Source organism: Bemisia tabaci, chromosome 5, assembly GCF_918797505.1.
Source record: "Bemisia tabaci chromosome 5, PGI_BMITA_v3".
NCBI classification, from domain to species: Eukaryota; Metazoa; Arthropoda; class Insecta; order Hemiptera; family Aleyrodidae; genus Bemisia; species Bemisia tabaci.
The window spans coordinates 21,500,246-21,523,357 of NC_092797.1; the positions used below are offsets into that span (position 1 = coordinate 21,500,246).

Genomic DNA, 23,112 nt, shown 5'->3' on the forward strand with positions numbered 1-23,112 from the left:
TTCATTACAAGGCTGCAAAGGTTATTTCTATTCTTGTAGGCTCTACAGTCTTGTAATTTTTACGCTTAATATTGATTATGCAGCTCATTTCCTCAAATTCAAGTGTATAAATGTTCGTGCTGCTTTAATGCTTTGACCATCGAGAGGGGAGGAAAGAATCCTTGTCAAATTATTTACCATTTCATGATGCAAAGATCTGTTTTTGTGAAACCTGTAGTGAATATTTTAATTGTAAAAATTGAAAGGTATCATCATGCTCTAATTCTCCCTAAGATCGTTCGGAATTGGATTTGGTTACGCATGGAGAAAATTATTTTTATTCATCTAAGTCGGTCCAGCTTTTCAAAATCCAAAATTTAGCTTTTCTCAATTCTTTCCTCATCATTTTCAATGCAAGCATATTCTAACCTCTCTCAGAGCCAGATCAAGAATATTGGCGGTCTCTTGCAAGCCAGTGTTCTAACTTGAGAATTTGGGGAGATGATCACAGAAATTATTTTGAATCCTTGTTATCATAAAATTTGTAATCAGAGTAATTTATTGAAAGCTTCGGTTTGCTCATTTTCTTATTTTGTTGCTACCATTGCAACTTTTGGGAAAAATTCAGGTTGAACAATTTTTGCCAGGGTAAGGTTGAACATTTCTATTAAAATGTTCGATATTCACTGAAAATTTTTTTATCAGGGTTGTTTCACACTTTTGAAAGATTTAGAACCAAAGAATTTATTTATCAAAGAAAAATAGTTTTTCTTTTGGTGAGTATGCTCGCTATTCCTGAGTTGTGAATAAAAGGTTATCATTATCAAGCTTCTACAAACAAGTAGCTGAATATTATAACATTATTTCCTCTTTACCACCATGCTCCTACCGACACGTAATTTTAAAATTATTTTCTCCTCGTTCTATTAATGAATACTTCACTCAATTCGATTGTTTACTTTTACCTGCCAGTATGAGGTTCTCGTTTTCTCTAATGAATCGATATTGTATTTCAAGTTAGAGATTCCGATTTAACATAAATTGTAGGCATAATTTTCTTACACTTTTCTTAATACTATGAATTTATTTAACTGCCAGTTTGGATGGGTCAGTTTAACCATGAATTGAATTATCGAATGAGAGAGTGAACTAATTTAAGAAAATCGAAATGTTCAGAAAATAGAATAACTTCCTTGTAAAAGAAAACAAATTTTGGATTTGAAAGAGAGCAAGCATGGACATTATTGAGGACCAACCTGGAGTAGGTGCAGCATGCTCATTTTCTGTTTTCGTTCATTGAGACTTTCATTTCTGGAATATTTTATATTTTCTTACTTAGTCTCCGACTTAAACACTGTTACGCTGGCCTAAGACCCTTGAAATCAATAGGAAGAGCCATCTAAGAATTTGTTTGTTTAAAAGCTCTGATTAAAACCTGGCGAGAATTGTTTAATTATTTAAATGTTCGATTTTTCTAGAAAGTGCTTGGATTTACTTAATGATGAATTATGCGTCTAGCATTATTATTGTTCCTTTAAATTGAGAAGTTATGTTTAATTTTCTGCAAAAATTAGTTTAAATTGTTGTTTCCTTTCAAATTGTAAATAATTTATTTTCTTCTATTAGTTCATGAAATGAAGATTTGTACATGAAAAAATTCTAAATTGGAAATATTAACATCCTTTTTTCAGTCATAAAAATGCCCTTACAGAGTTCAACAATTCACAGTGTTCGAATGGATTGTATTTTATAAGATTTTTTTTCTTTCTTTTTTTGTGAAAAATGAATGCATAATGTATATTTTTTTGGTGTAAATATTTTAGTTAATTGTTATTTTCATAGTCTCTAATCTATTCAACTTTATTAACATGATCTGACCTTTTAGTAAATTAGCAATTTAAGTTTAGTTGTCAATATTTTTATGATTTTTTTTTCTTATTTTCAATAATTTGTCCAAGACCAGTTAATTGTTACAATGTGTTTTCTTTTTGTATATTTATTTTTGTCTCACCTCTTCTTGAACTGTCTGTACTGTGTAAAATATAACAGTGTTTCAAAATTACATCTGACAAATCTTTCATTATTTTCCCGTCTACACCACTTGAGGAGTTTCCATTCATTAATAGTCATTAGAAGTCATTAGGAGAGGACAAGTCCATTCGATCATTCACAGTTCTTTGAATGCTGACCTAAAATAATGACCTTTTATTTTGATAAATGCTATTTAGCATTAAAGATGGTGTATAAAACTAATTTGTTTTTAAATAATTTAGCACACATGATTGTGCCATGAGGAAAGAATCGAGAACCTCTTTTTTTTTAAAATTTATAGGCTTTCTCTAACCAAGTGTAAAAAAGGTCTTAGGGGGCTTAATACCAAAGATCAAAAATATGATCAATATTTTTGACTGAATTTAGCAAAGAAGAACCAAGTTACATTAATTAAATTTAGTCACATTACAGAGGAAAAGATGAGAGAAATTTTCTTCTTCCATATCACTCAAAGTAATCAATGAACTTGGAGTCCGCTTGTGAAAAACTACAAATTATCTACGGATTTTGATGTTTTAGCAGTAGTAAGAAATTTTCTTGAAAGTAAAATTACTCATGGCCCTTCTTTTTAGAACAGTGACTTGGTTCTTCTGTCATAAACTCGACCCATTTTACTGACAGCTTTTCTGAGGGCTGAGATATGAGAAGGATGAGGGAGGATATATTTCTCACAAAAGAAGGCAATCCAACATTTTTAGAGGCATGTCTACAATTTAATTCAACAGTCTTACAAAAGTATTTATAAATGTACAAAACAAAATCATACAAACAGCTATTTTTACATTCTACTGTACATAGGAAACAAAAAATAAAAACATCTAAAGTAGACTTAATCATTACAGAGCAGTCTAATTTAGTAAACATGATTATGAAATATTACGAGTCAACAAACTTTGGGTCCTTAGTCGAAAAACCATGAGTCAATATAAGAAAGAAATGAATTGATGGAAAAATATATGTGGAGGGAGTTAAGAATAAAGCGGTAAATGAGTAGAGATAAAATTGTTACTGATTTGACATGTTTTTCTTGTGATATAAAATGAAAAGATTGAGCAAAAGATACATCTTTACTGCGGGTTAAACAAGATATTGGTGCTCACGGGACGTCACCAAGTTGGAAATCAATCATTCTAAAGGCTAATGTTCAGAAGGAACAAAAATAGAAGGAAGAAACAGAGAAGAAGAAAAATAATGATAATTGACACAGAAAGTCCTGAAAATTTTCTTTGACAGGTGCATTGCATAGGCTCCACTAGATGTAAAAAAGGCAAGGCATACAAACTTTGATACGTCTTGTCAGAACTTCAATGATAATGTGAAAACTGTATTTATCACATGTATTTCTTGGACAAGCATGTTCAATTGGAATGCATTGTGCAATTAGGAACTACAATTTTAGGCTCAGTTTAGAAACAACGGATGTGTCATTAGTTTCCTTATGCGCATAAGTGTTTTCACAGATGAGCCAGAAATTCTAGTTCCGAATGAAAAATGTAGTTCAATTTACTTTAAGAGAATTGAGTAAAAAGCAAATATGGGAAGGAAACAGTTTCATTTTGATGAATGAGTGCAAGAGGGCTCTTGGGATTAATTTCAGATTATTTAACACTTCAAAGAAAAAATTCCAACTCAGTAAAAATCTATTAAAATACAACATTTGATGATTATAATTAGACATGCAAATTTTGAAAAAGCGCCCATTACAGTGCAGAGAATAGTTAGAAAATTAAATAAAAATATCTGTGTTTTGAATGATTTGTGCTCGAAGGCTTGAGGCTTTATGGCTACTAATGTTAAAGGCAAGATGCAGTCTACAAGTTACATTGACTTCTTACAATTATGAGATTATTGATGTGATATTTATGAAAATGGATTGTCAAAAAATCAGTTTTGAAAAAATGAACAAAATTTAGACTGATGAACACTGAAGATTATCTGAGAGTAAGCATGAGTTAAAATTTATTCATAACAAAAAGAAGAAAAAATGTAAGGCTGAATTTGTGTGCTACAGTCTTTCACCACTCTGCAAATGAAAATAGAGATTTATAATGGATTTTGAATTGACAAAATTGCAAACAATATTAGCTGCAGTTTATGATGTGCTAATAAATTAGTGAGAGAAACTTGAAAATCGTTTGGCGACAAACTTTTGATATTAAACAATGCATAAATACAAAGAAATTAATTTTTGGTCCACTAAATGAGTGTCGTCTTGATTTGAAGGCTGCTGGCCAATTGTTAAAAGTAATGAGAATTGCGTTTCAAAAAATTACATTTTTGGGACAGGTAAAGGCACTTTGGAAAAGCTCTGAAGTAACAAATAACCAAGATGCAATGACAAAGCACTATGTTAAAATTAGGTAATTCAGGGAATGAGGTGATGCTCTCAGACAAGTGCTTTGTGGTTTTCGCCAAATTTACATTTTCAAAGCAAAAAATCAAGCAACCTTCTTCTAAACCAAATATAGAGAACATCAATGATTTTTCAAACAAATATTGATAAATTAGTAGATAAATAATAAATAAATAAATAATTAAAAACAATCACAAAGTCACTAAAGGCACTGAGCTTTAGTAAACCAAACAACTTAAAGATGAAAAAGTAAAACATAGTAGGATGAATTATTGATGTGACTTGATTTCCTCAAAATAGACTCAAATATTTTTCGAGCATGCAGTTAGTTTCTTTGCTACAGAAACTTTATAAAGAACAAATACAATGGTCAATATGAGATTCATAAGCTACACAAGAGACCTTACACTTCACATGCATATTCTCAATGAATACGTAAAGGCGGAACTGAGAGTAAAATTATACTTCAAGGTCTCCCTAAAATAATTTAGAATTCCTGAATTACTTAATAGTTAAGATATGATGATAGTAGAAATGATATATTGAATGAACACTTGTAAAAATTCGTATGAAGACAAAGAGATACTTTGCACTTTGAAAGCACCAGTTGTTTTCGTTAAATTTGGATTTTTTCACCAATGTACTGAACAAATTATTTGCGTAGGATGGTATGATGACCAACAAAAAGGAGAGTAATTGTTTACGAGGTGACATGATACAATTAATAGATGCTGGATAAAATTATGTCTGACTCTACATTCTGATTAGTTCTACTGAGGAGTGTTCATGACTTGGTTTATACGTAAAATTATACGAATGCACATGGCAAAAAAATCGGAACTAAATTTACTAGGCCACCACACTCATTTAAATATTCTTGTAGGTAAGGCTGTTGGAAAAAAGGTGATAAAAATATTGTGAAACTTACAAAAATTAATTCTTAAAAGTTAGACAAGAACAGTTTTTAAGTTGGGAAGCTCAGAAGTAAAAAAAATAGTAAAAATAGTGCGGCTCAGATGCTATTGGTGATAATGTAGCAACACAAAATAATGTGCGACTGAAATATCCATCCTCGCTTAGATTGTGCAGGATGAGGGGAGAATATTAGAAATTATTGATATATGTTTCAAAGACAAGATGTCATACAGCAAGAAATTGTATGGTTGGATATCAAAATACTGAGTTAGTTTTTGAATGGAAACAATAATTGTTTCCCTCCAAAAAAGATTGGTAGATGTAACTTAGCCCAATGATGAAGGGACGTCAGGAAAAGCCAAAAGTAAGGAAAATTAACAAAAGGGTAACATATGGCTGTAGAGAAAGCGAGATGGACAGGTACCATGGTAAAATCAATAGATTTAAAAAAATTTCAAGATAATCTTCACTTCCCTAGTTGGCAATGAATGTTCCTCGTCAGTGGGTAATTTAATAGAAGAGTTATACGAGCAGAGTGATGAAGAATCAATCTTCATACAAGCTAAACTTTAAACTTTGTCACTGAAGAGATTTGCCGATTCCCAACAAACTCTATCGCAGAAAATTTGGATGCACACTGTAAACAAGCAAAAACCAAAAAAGTTAGTATCACAATGCAATAAAAAATCGAGAATAGTTTACAAATTTTAATTTCACTCGTTTGATGGTGAATGATTACTCAGGTTCTTTATTTAAGATTCATTTGAATTTCATGGAAATATCCCAGAGGGATCAGAAGATATGATTTTTTCTTGATGCTTGAACATTGAACTATCTTGCTTCACGGATCAAACAGCCTGTTGATGACAAAGTGCGAAAAAACGTACCTCCATTGCAGTGTTTCAAAATGCCCGCTTTTATTGATTTTTTCAAAGAGAAAAACAACTGTATAGCTTCAAATTTTTACGGAGAATAGAGAAGAAAAGTCAACACGGTTTCCCAGAGATTGCATCTACTACTTTTTCAAGAAAAAATAAAGTATGACAGGAAGTCTGCAACACTGCAAGCGGAGATGTGCAGTTTTGCACAGCCATTAATGTCTACATACGATTGGGAATCAAGTTGATATTGTGTCATATCAGGTGACACGATGCATTTTTGCTTTATTTCATGTTCTACAACCATAGGCATAATTTGGTGATCGGCTTGGGTTTCAGGGAAGAAGGGGGGGGGGGGGCGGAACTTCCATGAGTGAACTTATTTGAAGAAAAATCTACATTGTTGTTGCTTTCTGTTAACTTGTTACCAAACCCAGAACATGTGTGAATGCATTGTTACAGGAGAAGGTTGCTTACATCATAAGGCACTTTCATTTCTCATTATGTAGTTACGTTGATCTACAGCTGTAAGCTGCCAAACCCTCCTCTGTTGTATCATATTATATCAGATGGAGAAACGCAGGGCAGGTGACCTGGCAACTGATCAACTTCAGTTTGCAAAAGAGGAAATTTGCGCACAGTGTAGCAAGGGAAAGCGTTTACTTGCTAGTGTCTACTGGCTTGCCTTGTCTACTGGCTGTGAATGGTCTTTCTTTGTTGAGCAAATGTCTTCACCCAAGATGGACTTGTTCTAATTCCTACTCGATATGATTTTCTTTCATTCAGTCTCAAATTGTTTTCATTAGCACAATTTATTTTGAAGCGTCTAGAAAACTTCAATTTCTTTGCTTTTCATCACAATATTTTTCTACATCGACTTAAAGTGGAATTTTTTGCAGCTTTTCTTTCACAGGCATGCTCTTTTTCAGCGAACAACAAAAGAACCTAATAGAAAATAACAGTGCACGAATGAGGAATCCTTAAAAATTATTTACTACACACAAAAAATAATATTTTTTATTTCTTTCTTAGATAGTTTGTAGATAACACGGACACAATGGGCTAGGAAAAAAGTTTTAAGAGTCCTTCATGTAATGCACTCAGGCATTAAACACGCATAAAAACTTAATGCAATTTTCTCGAATCTGATATTTCTGCCATATGCCGTTTGGTCATAAAGAACCTCATGTAAGAGCGGACCCCTCAAGACCTTAACTTCCAAGAGAACATTTTCAAGTCCAAAAATTTGAAAATATTGTGACCGATTTAGCTAAAATTGTAAATTTTTACAATCTTCATGCAGTACTATAAATAACTCAGTTTTGTAATTTTGGAAGATAAGGCTCTTTTATGCAAATCTTGTCACAAATAACAAATTAAAACATAAAATAATTGCTTACTTTAGAGCTAGACTTCCAGGTCCTCAAGATTTCTCGATAGCCGATTGCTGTCAATTCGCCTTCTCTGACTGCGACGTACAGCATCTGCACGACGATAGGGCTCACTTCGCAAACCCAGTAGAATATCCTCAAGAGCACCATTGTACACCTCATCTTGCTGCAAAAGTCGCTTCTCTTGGACGAGTTTTGCTTTACTCTTCAACTCGCTGATGACAGCATCCTGAAAAGAGAAATACATTGAAAAATAAACTACATTCTACTTTGGTTGAAGAAAAGAGGAATGACTTGCAATTAAATTTATCTTCCAACTTGTTCATTCTACAAAAAACAGACTAAATACATTTCATAAATGCAAGTCAAATATACTTACTTTGTTCCTTCACGATTGGAATTAATTGAGCAATATGAAAAAGAAAAAAAAAATAGGGAATAAAATTTTTCAAAAAAATGAAGAGGAGAAATTTAGAAAAATAAAATAAATAAATTGAGAAAAATGAGCCGGCTGTATTTTTGGTCTTGACAAAACTGGGCAAACCCTCTTCTGTAAATTTAATACTGAACTAATATTTTGTTTAGAGAAGATAGTACGATTTTTTATTCAGAGTGATACACAGATCACCAAAAGAAAGGGTATTGATCATGTAGATCCCAGCATGGAGATGATTTATTCAATCATTTTCAAAAGTTCCCGACTCATATCTGAATATCATTGCATCTCCTTACTTCAGTTTTTAGTCTCTTCTCTCAAATCAGAGGAGTGAATAAACCAACCTAATCATGTTTTTCCATTCTTCTGACAACTGAATCTACGTACAACATTCCACAAAAAACAAACTCATCATCTGTTCAAAAAAAGACAACTCAACCATTGTTACTTTCTTTGATGACACTACTTGAAATGAAAACTTTTCAGTCACATTTTCATTATTTCTTAGGATGAACGGAAATTTATAACTTTCAGAAATGTACAAGGAATTCCAGGCAAATTTAGAAAATTTTCAGATCTACCAATTATTTGCACCTTTTCTCATGATATCAGAAAAAGGTGGTTAATTTAGAGTAAATGAAAAAAAATAATCTTTAAAAATTTTATCAGGAAGAACATTGACCAACCAGTGTATTTTTAGGTGTCAATTCAGGTGTGATTTCAGGATTTCGTGAGAACATGAGAATTCAGTTCGATCTTAATACTCGGAAAACAAAACGGTTTCAATTGAGACCAAAATCCATAGGCTGGGCAAGACGAGGGGAAAAAAATATGGGATAGAATTATGAGAATTCAAATTATAGTACAAATTAAAATCATGGCACAAAAGCGAAATATTAGACTTGCAACAAACAAAATTTGTTTTTTGTTAAAGAGGTGGTTAAAAATTGCAATGTTATTCTGATCGCAAATAAAGTATTTACGACAGAAATTACTCACACAGAACACAATACTCAAATTAGTCAAAATAAATGCTAATGAAATACTTAAATTTCTTTGGCTCAATGCAAGAGGAGCAGCACACTACAACACTTTAGTAGAACAAAAAGTGAAAATACAACACGCCATTTCATCACAAATTAGAAATTTAATCTCTATAAAACACAATGCATTTTTCTTGATAGAGTTTCAACTCACTTTTCTTGCAGGTCCGTTACAACCTGCCCTACCTCCCCATAAAAAAAAGGAAGAGAAAAAAGTTGAGTGCTAAAAGCCTTCTTACTCCCAAATAAAAATGATTCCAATACTGGTCTCTAATGAATTTCAGGCAAAAAAAAAAAACCAGAACTGGGGGAACAGTGAAAGATTGCAAAAATTCTTGCTCTGCTAAATTCACAATTAAGAACAATTTACTGCATGCTCCCGACATTTCTGAGAGTTACAAAAAGAAAGTCTAGTAGTTTTCACTACCTCTCTTTCTATGAGAAGAAAAGTTTGGATATGGACTGCACTGATATTTTGACCAAATAATTTAATTTTTGAATTAGGCTGGTTTGAGGATATTCAGTATGAAATTAAATGATAAGTAAAGAAGAAAACATGCTAAAATACTCTAATTGTATGGCTTGGAAAAATATTTTAATCTCTACATACGGGGCTACAGGTTAAGTCAACAGCAAAATGTATTCCAAATATTTTTCTTTTCTTTAGGTAAAAAAAAGAAGAGGAAAAATTTGATGCCTCTTCTATTCAAATCGACTTAACTACATTGAAAAATTTGCCTATAAGAACTCAAATCACTAATATGATATTGAAACATTGCATGAAGCCTCTGGATGGAAGAAAACAACCTTTGATCATGTTTATGGCAGAAACATCTGCTTTGGCTGGTTCAGCAGTCTGAGATTTTCTAACTAATAAATTACTTGAACCGATTTAAAATTAATTAATAGCCAGATCAAATTTTAGTACAAAATTAAGGTCTACTTTAGACTTTTAGAGAATATTTGAAGCTAAAAAACGACTTGTAGATACTCAGCACTCTAGAATAACTGTGGCACCTGCTCAGTTGCTGCGATGTCAATGAACTGGCTGAATTCACTCTAGATGATACATAGAGCTAAGTCTTATTTCTTACACAGGTCAATAATGATAACCGATCAATTTTCAGTTTTCACACTTCTGTGACATGCACCACCTTGAGTTAAAACTGACCACCATTAATTTATCTCAACAATTTCGACAAGTGCCCCATTCTTCTTTAGAGATCAGCAAAAGCGATTTTTTTGAAATTTTGACCAGGATACAAAATAATTCCTCATTCCTCTTTCTTGGTGCATTTCTTTTCATACATGCAGAAAATGCCACTGACAAACTGACACTTGATGACTACAGATTGTTAATTCATACATATTCATCGACTATTTTGTCTACATATATTTAATTTATTACTGACAATGTTCGTCTTCACTGCAGTAAGATAGGTCAACAAATGTTCACTCAAACTGGAAATTGATGGACATTTTTGACTGGAAAATGCAAGATCACCCTTCATTCATTTACTTAATGCTACTGTATTGTGAGAATTTAACATCATGTTAAAAACATTATAAGCGGTGCAGAAAAAGTGCTTAAAAACCATCAAAAATGTTTTGACTATGATAAAAGCAAACAAAAGCTGAACCAAAACTCATTACTTTCTCTGAATTGATGCAAACATTAGCATGCTAGAAATTAGGACAAAGACTACATCAAATAAATGAAAATAGCAAAACCAAAAGTTTAACTGATGAACGTATGTAAAACTCACAATCATGACTCACTGCAACTTTTATACACTTTGGCCCACACTAGCAAGAAAATTTAACTGTACAGCCTAAGGTACATGTGTATGAATTCATCGCAAACTTTGAGGAAAAAGGCTTAGAGGAGAAATAACAATTCTCGACTACTTTTGACGCACCTGCAATATTGAAAAAGGACCAAAACTTAGGGGAAAAAGAGACTTTGATGGGATCATGAGGTGAAAGATAAAAAAGACATGAAAGGTGGATGGTGAAAAAAGCAACGTGAATCCTTCAATGTAATCCAGTTGATAAGACGAAGTCAAAGTAAAATTTGTTTCACATTTTCATTCAAATGAAAACTCTTCACAATAGCAAAAAAATTGTTTCTTTGAAACAAAGAAATATGATTCATGGCAAATAGAAAAAATATTTGTTTCTTTGAAATGAAAAAATATGATTAAGGGCAAAAATGGATGGAAAGTTTTGCAAAGCCTCGGTAGGATAAAATGGTTTCCGTCAATAGTGGTTAGAGAGAATCTATTAAGTTAATATTCAGTGGGGAAAACTTAAAAAAATAACTCAAATATCAGAGGTTTGAGCTCAATTTATTAAAGTAAACCGAGTTGCCCATTTTTACAAAGAATTTCAGAAATAATGGAAATAAATATTAACAACAAAAATACAGCGTACAGGCATTTGTGTTATACTAAACATTTATCGAGAAAATGACTTTGAAAAAAACTTTCTTCTCTCTATTTCATTAGAACTTAGAAACAATCCTAAACATATCTTTCAATGAATAATATACAACACTAATTTGATGATCAATGAATGAAAGTTATTGATATATTTAGAGGCTGAATGAGATGCTTTTCTTGCCTCCATCAGGCCAGCTCCACATCACGCTACATTCCATGAACAGGAAATGACCAGAGGCAGGCATTGAGACAAGTGCAGGGACTGCAATTTTGACTTTTTGGTCTTAGGCTTAATTTTCCTTCAACTGACGCAGTGATTTTGCACATGGAGCACAACTGGCCTCCAATATGAACCCATATATTGCTTCAGACACAACACTGCTCCAGGAGCAGTGCTGCACCCTATTGCTGTTAGGTGAACTTCGATTTATTGCAAGCGCTAAATAGCGACTGGCGTGGAGCAGCGCTGTCCAGTTTGGAGGAAAATCTGTCTTTATGACTGATGTGAAAAAAAAATGCCAAGCCTAAGCTGTAATAAATGCTCTTCAAGGCTAACAACAAGACCCTTGGTTCCTAAACAACTTAACCATACTACTCTTTGCCTGGGAAATTCTGAGCGATTCACCTCACCATTCATCAATGTTGTGTAGTGCGGAATCAGCTTGAAAGCTTCACTTGAGATTCACACTAAGTGAAGGTGGAAAAATGATGCTCTTAACTAATAATATGGATTGATTCAATTTGAAAATGAGCACTTCAAAGACTGTTAGTTGTTGCTATAGCGTTGAGAGCTGAGAGTACTGCAAAAACTTCTTGAGACTAACGTATTGTAATATTTTTAAAATCTAAATAATGGTCATGATAGTATTAGAGTCGAAATAATACTAGAAAATTTGTAAAAAAAAAATAAACCGGTAAGTTATTATTCAATCGACAAACTAAGCTAACTGTTGATTAATTTTCAATGTACAAGTCTTTTTAAAATTATTTGGTAAAATTATATGATGTACAGCCAATGTTAAATAGAATGGTTACTGCCATAATTACTGGTAACTCATTTAGATACTGCCGATGATAGAGAATAAAGAAAACAGGATGTAAAATATTAATTAGAGAGCAACGCATTGGTCAGTCATCAGAGATTAACAGTTGAAGAATTATTTACAGATTATCGTTTTATGTATATATAATATATATACATATTTACACTAACGAAGTCAAGTAAAATAGGTGCCAGTCATTAAAATGAGATGGATAATTATTTACTATATACATACATATATAAGTGCTATGACGTGCAAAGGAGGAGTATTTACAATTAACAGCAATGAAGCTGAGTCTGTGATCAAATGCATGCGGTTAAAAAACTCAATGCAAACTTGCGATAGTCTGTTTCATCTGGGAGGATATACAAAGATCTAAGCAGCAAAAATCTACCTGTTGCTTTTTCTGATTTAGTTTGTTCTTCTGAGCTACTTCTTCACTGTTGTTATTGTTGAGAGCTACTTCTTTGGCTGCAGCTTCCAGTCGTCTTCTCTGCTCGTTTTCTATGTCAGCCGCCTGTATTGGACAAGATTAAGTCTCAATAAGCTTACTTCAATTAGTCAATTACAGACACGAATCCGAAGTTTCTCGCTTGGTATCCAGCAAAAAGGTTCGTCAATTTCGTGGATAGCTGTGCAATATTTGTGAAAATTGCAATGGGGCTATTCCAAAACTTTTTTTTTTCTTCCTTTAAAATTTACTTTTAGGAAGTATATGAAAGATGAGAATACATGTTATTCCATCTTTAATTTAATCAAATTTTACTGAAGAAAAAGTCTTTCAAATTCGCTGAAAATCCCCATTTTCAAATGGAAAAATATCACTCAGACAGATTTTGTTCCATCACAAGAGGGGGCAAGGGGCCTTTAGATGAGGTATGAAATAGAACATTTCACAACATGGTCGGATTTTGTTCGAAATGACAAAGAGTGTTTGTTTATATCTCTTGTTTTTTCACCCAATTGCGAACAGTTTATTCATTAACTTTCACGTCACAGAGTAAGAGGTAATGTATCAGCAATATTGTCACTGCTTGAAATAAATATTGTTGTAGTTTTTTTTTTAAATGAGATCATTTGTTAGTGATTTGAATTGGATTCACAGAGGTTAATACCATGGGTTGTCGCCTCATATGAGATCGTAAGCTCCGGGTAAATGAGAAACATACTTTTTATAACTTCAACTTGGAGCCTCTTTAGCTCACTTAAAGCAGCTATTTTGAGCTTTTTAAAGCTAAGAAATGCGTTTATTGATCAAATCTGAGTTAAAATCAATCTGTTACTCTGTTTTCATGGTAATCCTATGTTTTACAACAGCCCTCTCCTATCAAAAATATGTTTGCGTAAAAATACGCTGCTGAGTTAAAAGTATTGGAGACATCTTATCCTTAGAAAAGAACAGTATTTAATGGCTTCTTAATATTTCCTGCTCATCGCGAAACAAGCTGCTCATTCAGAGGGATCTGATCACTGAGGGTGAGAAAGGAAAATAGATGGGAACAATTTCCGCAGAACTTACCTTAAATGCTTTGGTAAATCGCACAAGCATTGAGAAGAATGCATTGGCATCTGTCATTTTGGGCGATTCTCCAAAATACTCGACACATTCTCTAAACGAGTCTTGACTAACTTTGGTGTCATTTTTCAGCCTCCGTAGTTTCTCCTCAGAATTATTCAAGAAATCTCGAAGCACAGATGGATGATTTTTATTCATCGAGTCTTTTCTAATTTCGCTTTCCTTGCGCACAATGTCCATACCTTTTTCAAGCTCTTGAACATCAGTTACAACATTTTCGAGTGAGACTGAAATTAAAAATAAAATAATTGAATAAACAAAAGAGAGAAACGATTATAAATCTAACTGCTAATAACTAGGTCAAGCCTCCAGAAGAGTAAAATAGGAAAAGTATTCTCAGATGTACTCGTTCATTTTCTCCAGAAAAGTGTCCAGTATGTAGCATTAAATGGAACTCCCAGCTCCTAAACTTTTGCTCGTTGGTTACAAGTAGTAGACCAAAATATGAGGCATAAATTTGAAAATGGTAGCCTAAGAAAATTATGATGTGCCTAATACAGTAATGGCTGGACAAACACGGTTTATGCCCTGGCCAAAGGAAGAAGAAGAGGCTTATTAATAAAGACACATTTCGATGGTGTAAGTCGGCAATCACATAACTTGGTTTGCGATGTCATACTTTATTTTTTAAATGGAAAACTACACAATGGAAATTCTTTAAAACTGCTGTGATTTTTCTCCTCTGTGCAAAGAAAATTCTGCATAAAATTCAAGGAATGATGTCAGATTGTTCTCCTTTGTAAACACAAGAGGCGGAGATTTTCAAACACCGCAAACGGGATATGTGATTGCGAACTTACGCCATTGATTTAGGAAGTAAAGATACTTACCGGTAGCAGCTTTATCAATATACATTAATTCAGAATCGAATGACAGAAGGTGAGGAAACTTGTAATGAATAGTATCAACTATGTAATGTAACAAACACATGCGTTTGTCCGATGATTTGGTATCTAACAATGTGTCCAGAGACTGCAACTTAAATCCATATGCTGGCCCTCGCTTTGCACTGTTCATATAGTTTCCAAATGCTAAGACTACTTCTAGAACTTGCCGTAATTTTTTTGATTTTTTAACAGAGCTCGAGGCAGATATGATCGCGTGCACTTGCTGCAAAGAAAAACACATCATACTTGAGAAAAGAGTTACATATCATTTGAATGCAAAGCTAAATCAAGGTATCATGGCAGGCTTACCTTTGGGGATCATGAGATGTGTACAGCAAGTAGCTCATTAGGAACAAAGGACTGCTCATTAATATTATAACAGAATACTAAGCAATTTGGCGCAAGCTAAATATCAAGATTTTTTTATTTATGATGTTCTTCACAAGATCTTAAGAGAATGAAATATCAAGATCAAACTTTCCGTGTACAAAATTCAAGAAAATCAGATCTGAAAAGTGCATTTTTCAGCAGTTTTACACGCAATATCTGGCAGAACAATATAGGTGATCAATGAGTGAACTCTTCTTTCCTCATCTCGCGTCGGAGAGATAAGACGGAGCGTCATTTTAATTCAAAACCAAAGGCCTCACATTTTCGACTCATTGAAAGTGCCACTTCTCCATGTAATGACACATGTTGAATTGCCACAAAATGCATTTTTTGGATCTGATTATCTTGAAATTGGCATGTGGAGAATTTGATTTTAAAAGCTAATTTTACTCAGGCAATCAGATGGAACATCATATCAAAAAATATTGGAATTTAGCCCTTGCCGTATTTTTTTGGATTTTGTATGTAGTCCATTATAGTACATTAATAAAACCCTTTGATTATCTTGATTTATTATTAAAATATATCTAATATATTTAGAATATTTTTTTGGCTTGATTACTTCTAATTGCAGAGAGAATACACAGTTTTTAGAATTTGTTTTCTTCATGGACAACTCCTTGCAAAAAATATCAATGATAATATGTACATCCAATATAAAAACGGAAAAACAAATTGTTTCTCTCATAAGAAGGAACAAACAGGAAGTACTTTCCCCACTACCCAATTTGTCTTTTGTACCTACTCATCAAATCTGTAATCCTCATATTATAAAAGCGTTATTGAATGTGAGGAGGATATAAAGCTGGATTATCTTGAATATTCTGCACTATGCATCAAAGAGGGGAAGGCTTAGAAGTAGATGCCTCCTATTTTGTTGAGGTTTGCGGTAAAGAATAGATTAAGTACAGTTGACTGTTACTTTCCAGTTTTTGCTAATGTGATAGAGGTGCAGCTTATCATCTGCGGTTTAAAGATTGAATTGCCATATTTGAAGTAGTTGCACGCCAGTATGGCTCTTGCCTTGTAGCTGCTAGATTATGAGGTCGATCCATAACTGTCTCACTTTTAAAGCCCTCGTTTAGTTCCAGTGCTGTACTTTTTTCTTTGTATTACAATTAAAATTAAACAATAAAAGTAATAGTAAAAACAATACAAAATTCCTCTCCAAAAATATCCCCTTCCATCTGACTACAAAGAAAATTATATGCTAACATTTTTTCGGGCCCATTCTCCATTCGATCAAAAGCCAGAGAATTTTAGGGTTAAAAAAGAAAACTGCAAAATAGTAACTTACCGGCATAATTAGATGAAGGTTATCCAGGAAATTTCCCATGTAGCTCATTATAGATAGTTTCGTTGATAATCTTTCTATTTTGGTTAAAGACATCAGAAATTTATCTTCATCTGTGAGGAGAGTTACATCTTTCTTTTCAGCTAGGTATTCTCGGTACAATTTCGTCTATTAGCAAAATAAAGGAAAATTAAGTCACTTTCAATATGGGGCAAAATAAAATAGGAGCAAAGAAATGAAGGTTTAAAACAGAGTCAACTTGAAACTTCAAGAAATTGAATGAGGAAAGTATTTTAAAAAAATAAAGAAAACTCACCCATAAACCACAGTGCTAATTGCATTTTAAGCGGTGTAAAAAATACACTGTATCACAGGTGAACTTCTTGAAATACAACGAACACTAAAAAAATTGAGTGTCCACTCCTGATTTCATAAACTTAACTTCGAAGTTGCTGTAAAGGTTTTACGACTCTAAGATCTGATATATGATTTTGACTCTGATTCATTTAAACTCCCCTATAGAGCAAGTCTTTCATAGAGAGGCTCTCTAAGAATGTAAGACGTACTGAAGTAAAGAAAAAAAATACACATAGTGACTTACTTCCTGTTCAGTTGGTATCATGCGCTGAAGGATTTCTACATTTTCTAACGGACATTGTTTTAAATCTAAGGCATTCACAGCAACTATCACTCGTTCCACTGGCATTTCTATTTTCCGCCTTGATATGGCTGTAAAATAACGGAAATAATATAAATGAGAGATAAATCAAAATCGTAGCTAAAAAAATGAACCAGAATTTTAAGGACTACAGAAGATCCGAAAGGTAAAGCCAAAAAGAACAAATTACCCCAAAGGTCAGATCCTACTGCCTGCTGATTTCAGTTCATTAAATTTACATGCTAAAATTATTAGAATTGTTGCAATACTAATTCATTAGCACTTCGATTGCATATCGAGAGGTGTTTCGCTTGTAACTTGCTTGTAACTTGTACTCAGGTTTTAAGAACGCAAGGAGGATTAATAGAATTTTACTATTAAACTACTGGCAAATCAATTTCTCTGCAATAAACAGGGTGTATACTTAAATTTCATTTTGAATTTTCCTGATATTTTAAATGATAAGGTTAAAGGTTGCCCAGTAAACCAAGACACGCTTCTCGCAAATATTGAGATGAACAAAATACCTTGTAAAAATAATAAGTTGAGGAAGGCTTACCTATATTTCGCAGTCTGGTATGTTCTAGTAGAGAAACATTTTCTGGTTTCTTAAATCGTTTACTAGGGTAACTCATTAATCCATCTCCTACATCAGTATCTCCATTCAATAAAGCACGACCACCGGGAGCTATTTTAAATCTTTCTTCAAAATCAGAAAAATCGATCACAGAAAATAGTTTGTCGTCATCAAGTTCATTAAAAATGGTTCCTCGCACCTGGAAAACAAAAAATACCTTTGTCAAGTACTCAGTATAGAAAAAAGAAATAAGAATGTGACATGATTGACCATGTAGACTAGAATTTTGGTGATATTCTGAAATAAGGATTAAGGATTAAGTTAAAGATTCTGAAATATTACAAAAAAGGGTTGAAATGTGCTTCTAAACTGTATAAAAAAGGAACCTTAGTGACTTAGCACAGTTTATTGATTCAAAATGTTTCCATTTAATTAGCGTAAAATAAACAGGAAAATTTTATGATGGAGGCTCTAACTTTCATTGCAATTGAAATAGAATAAAAATGAAACTGTTTAACCTTTAAAATCTACGACTGTCCTTATATCATACGTGAAACTACACAGGAAAAGGGAATGTTCAAGACATAGAGTGTAGGTGCATTAACTCATTAAAGCAACCCAGGCTCTTCAAACCCTTAATAGACTGGGCTGCTAACCTGACTCTACCTTGTCACACTTCATGGCATGAACTGAAGCTTTTTTATTTTCAAAACAATGTTTTTTGAATTGCATGAGGCAAAGTTGTATTTTCAGTACAATTACAGTCGAGTAAAATATTTTTGCGAATTTTTAGTGTCCTAGTGCTTGTTAAAAATGGTTGTAAGCAATGATGCAAATATCTCAATTTTGAATGTTTCCTTTGCGTTTGGATTCTCATGATTCGAGAAAATTGCTCCTCGCTTAATTTTATGGATAAGAAGTATGGAACACAAAACTAACCTGGTTTGGCTTGAGAGCAATCCAGTTTAACGTTGGGAGTTTGTACTTTGTTTGGACCTTCCTTTTGATTGTCATGGCACCGTCTGGTGCCGGCATCATGCCTGGGGCAGGAGGCGGAGGTGGTCTCATTGATGGAATGCATGGTGGAGGTGGTGGTGGTGGTGGGGCGGGGGGCGCAGGGGGAGGGATAGGGGTTACGCAAACCCCGATTCCATTACTTGTTGTACTACTTGTGCTACAATTTGAAGAGGAACAACTAGATACACCGCTTGTGGAACCTGAGTCGGTGCGTGCAATTAGTTCTTGAATTTTTTCTTCTAATAATGATTGTCGGGTTTGACTTTCTCGTTGTTGGTTATTCACCACTCTTCTGAGGGTCTGTACTTCTTCTTCAATCACCCTACGACCTTCAGCTGCCTCATCTCTTTCTTGCCTAGCAGCACCAAGTGCACTCTCTAGCGCAGCCAACTGAGCTAAAGATTCTCTTTCTAGTTCTGCTAAACGCTCATGCGCACGCCCGAGTTCGTCCTCCAGTTCTGCCACCTTTTCCAAGGCTGCAGTTTTTGTTTCACTATCCTCCATTAAAGCTCCAACATCAAACACGTTGTCGAGGTATGCAGATATTTGTACCTGCAGTTCTTCACTTTCAGTATGCCTCAATCGTTCCAAATATTGATCTAATCCTAGTTGACTAAACTCATACTGTAAATGAACTCGAAAGTTCATATTTTCAACAGAGTGCACGATGATGTTTACAAATTGCATACATGCCACCATAAATTCCATGTGAAACACTTCATAGTTCATGAAGTACCCCATTAGTGTTTGAAACCTCCTATTTTCATGGCAGGCTTCTTTAAAGTTATCGAAGGCAGATAAGATTATCTCATGACCTCCTTTGACTAGACAAATTGCTGCAAGAAGCTCCAAAACTAACGCTTTTGTCCTGTCAAGAAAAACATAAAAAATAAAAAATTAAGAGAGGGAAGCTGCAAAAATTCTGCTTGAAGTTCAAAGCAAGAGGCTAAAGCTATTGATCTCACTAAAGCCAATAAATACACTTAATTTCTATTTAGTATTATTGTATGTACGTTTGTTCATCAAAGCTATAATGGTACTGTAGATAGATGAATTTTTTCTTTTATCATTTACCAATGGAAAATATTGTTTTTTTCAATTAGTTGTACTAATGAAAATGAAAAATAATCATAGGTGGAGAGAAATATTACCTGATAAAAGAGAACTAAGCATTTATTGATTTTGACAGCAATAACTGCATATTAGATTTTATTTGGAAGGCGAGTAGGCACACTATACATACTTATGGTTACTACATTATTATCACTCTGCCTCGCCTACAAAGAGGAGGTATCTTTTACCGCCTAAATCTTCCACAAGCAGCGTTTTCAACTACCTCGCTAACTAAATAGGTAACTGTCAAAAATAAAGCATCAAAGATAGCCTAACACTGACCATAAAATTGGAATTCGGATGAGAATAAAAAGAGTAAAAATTAAGGTTCAGATTCTGACTCTAAAACGGCTGGAAATTATCTTCAGATCAAAAATGTACTTTGATTTTTGTACAAGCTATTATGCCCAACTGAAGTACAGTGAAAGCTTGCTAAGTCGAATTGAGTAGGGACCGACAAAATAGTCGACTGAAGCAGCAATTTGTCTTAACCAATGCTCCGCTTAACTTATGCACGTGTCTAGGGGCCGAAAAAAAATTCCACATAATCGGCAATTCGTCTTAACCGTGGTTTGACTTAGCAAGCTTTCACTGCAGTTTAAATTCCCATTGAAATAAAATTTAAAGAAGAATTTAAAAAGGAAAGAAGAGAAAAAAAACTGCAATAAATACTTACCTAAGGCTTTTGTGGACTAAACTTAATGCTATACTGTTGATGGCTTCTGTATGTTGAATCACCATATTAAATCCGTACTAAACAAAAGAAAATGATCATTGAATGAGGATGTAATTGATGAATGGAGTAATAACAAAGTCATTGACTTCTTCTTCCTATGAAGTTTTTTCATTGGTAAAATATTTTCAAAAATCAGATACAAAAAAACTTCACTCAAATTTTAAAAAACAAAAACAAATTCTTCCTTTTAAAATTCATTTTATTATTAAGATTTTTAAATAATTTAAGACTTTCGGAACTGAAAATTCTCAAACTGCACTTGGAGGAATGGAGATTACAAATGAGAGATAGGGCTTTTTAAAAATATACGCTGTGCTAAAGCTACAGAGCAAAAAGATAACATTCATTTGAGCATACAAAATTCTGATGATTCACAAAAAATATCCTTCTCTTCCTTGGAATTTTTCAGTTATCATCATCTTCGACTTTTTTTTCTTGCACAAAAGGATAGTTTTCCTCACTTAAGAGGAAGAGTAAAATTTTATTTATGAGACCTGGAAAATATATCTCCAAGTATGTGATTAAATTTTTCCCTCCCTTCATCTGGTCGAAAATAAAACTTTTTTTCTTAGATATTTTCTAGCCGATAGTGATAACAAGAGACTTTCTCAGGAAATAGAAAGCAAGACAGCCATTAAAAATTATTAAAAAACTTACAAAACCACAAATTTTCCATTCAAAATCTAAATGGACTAGGCGCAGAAAAAAGAAAAAAATTGGCACTTCATGCCATGACAGACACAGCGTATTTTGGGACCGATGGACTGTTTTCCAGTTTCATGGTTTCCTTGGGGAGGGTCCCTGGTTTTTAGTGCTACTATTACTAGCTATAAGCATCAAGACACTTCAGCATACTTACTTTATTATTCATGATGGCACGTAAACACATGATACAGACATGGATGTCATCCTTGGTATCACCCATTTTTAGTTTGGCAGCATGTTTTGATTTGCGTTTCAATGCCGGACTATTTAAAATATCTAACATAGGCCTTGTGGAACCTCCGGGTAATCCATTTTGAAAATTACTTGATATGTGATTTGATAAAGAGGAGTGGTTGCTTAGAGAGCTTGTTTGACCTGGATCATAGATTAAAAGAAAGAATTTATTAATGAAAGAAAATTAAATTATGCAACATGGCAAAAAGGGATGGCAAGGGATGAATTGTGCAGAGGTAAGGAGGGGGTGGAAGAATTCAACAGAAGTATAAAAAAAAAAAAAAATTCTTTCTTGACACCTGTTGGCGATATTGAGATAAGTTCCAAGTTTCTAGTGCCTTAACATTTTGACAAACTTAAAAAAAATTAAGAAAAGGCTCAATATTTTCGGAGACGCCAAAATATTTGACATTTTTTCTCTTTCTCCCAACTTATTCAGATTCTTTTTCCAATAAATGACATATCTGAGAATGGTGCTCCTAATTTTCAAGCATTTTTAAACACGACGGGACAGGTAAGGGAGATAAAGGTGTAAATGCGTGCATTAAACACTAGCGGTTTCTAAACTGATGAGTTTATAATTACCGTTTGCGGTGGCATGAAGATGTTCCTCCGAGTTATTCCTAGAATCCGTTAACTTCTCTTCGCGTTGCATCATAACTAACCTAAAGCTTAAATAGTCGATCAAAGATTCCAATCCGTGGTTATCGTCGTTCAAAAATTCTCGCACCCACCTGGAAAAAGAGAAAAAAAGTCACGATTACTATTCCACATCGGGACAGCAAACTCGTACATCCGTTCTCGCCCCAGTGACCAGTCGCTTCAAGGGATCAAGTAGAATACGAAAACTCAAATCAGAACGTGAGGTGGATGAGCAATCAGTTCGACCTGGAAGGTAGGCTCCTGTGTGTTAGTTTCAAATCTAGACCGAACGCATAGATTCGGAATCTTCCAAAGGTCTTGAATTAAAGAATGAAGTACACGTCCACTTCAAAAACGCTGATCTTCCCGAAATATTCCTGACTTATTTTTAAAAAAGGAGAAGAAAAAATAATTCTGCAGCTCCTGTGCTAAAAACTTCGATTAAAAGATTTCTCTCATATTGAGCAGCCTCCAAAGAGTTATACAGCTTTTTATTGAAAAAAAGTAGATAGACTCATACACTATATTTCAAAGTTAGTAATGTCTTAGCAGCACAATTGTGTTCTCGTTTTGAGAATCAGATCTCAAGCTATTGGGCAAAACCAAGATAACAAAATTTAAAAAAAATCTAACACTTCGGGTGAAGGCCGCAATGCTGCCGCCTACGAGCTCTCAGTACAATAATGATAGCAGGTTTTCCACAGAATTTAGCGGATGAAATTCCTTGACAGATTTTCCCTGAATTCCCTGAC

At 33.6% G+C, this 23,112-nt stretch overlaps 1 protein-coding gene across 1 annotated transcript in view; it reads right to left on the reverse strand.

Moving 5' to 3' along the window:
• Positions 1 to 2,722: 2,722 nt before the first annotated feature.
• The window catches only part of Frl (formin-like protein), a 119,962-nt gene continuing 99,572 nt past the window's right edge, over positions 2,723 to 23,112 (reverse strand). Inside the window, exons 5-16 of the mRNA XM_019050870.2 lie at positions 22,304 to 22,452; positions 21,639 to 21,859; positions 20,720 to 20,796; positions 18,853 to 19,798; positions 17,896 to 18,112; positions 17,280 to 17,407; positions 16,682 to 16,846; positions 14,938 to 15,217; positions 14,051 to 14,334; positions 12,926 to 13,048; positions 7,578 to 7,797; positions 2,723 to 5,936 (exon numbers count right to left, since the gene is read on the reverse strand). Of these exons, the coding sequence (XP_018906415.1) occupies positions 7,585 to 7,797; positions 12,926 to 13,048; positions 14,051 to 14,334; positions 14,938 to 15,217; positions 16,682 to 16,846; positions 17,280 to 17,407; positions 17,896 to 18,112; positions 18,853 to 19,798; positions 20,720 to 20,796; positions 21,639 to 21,859; positions 22,304 to 22,452 (2,803 nt within the window). The 3' untranslated portion in view covers positions 2,723 to 5,936; positions 7,578 to 7,584. The remainder of the gene's footprint in view (positions 5,937 to 7,577; positions 7,798 to 12,925; positions 13,049 to 14,050; positions 14,335 to 14,937; positions 15,218 to 16,681; positions 16,847 to 17,279; positions 17,408 to 17,895; positions 18,113 to 18,852; positions 19,799 to 20,719; positions 20,797 to 21,638; positions 21,860 to 22,303; positions 22,453 to 23,112) is intronic.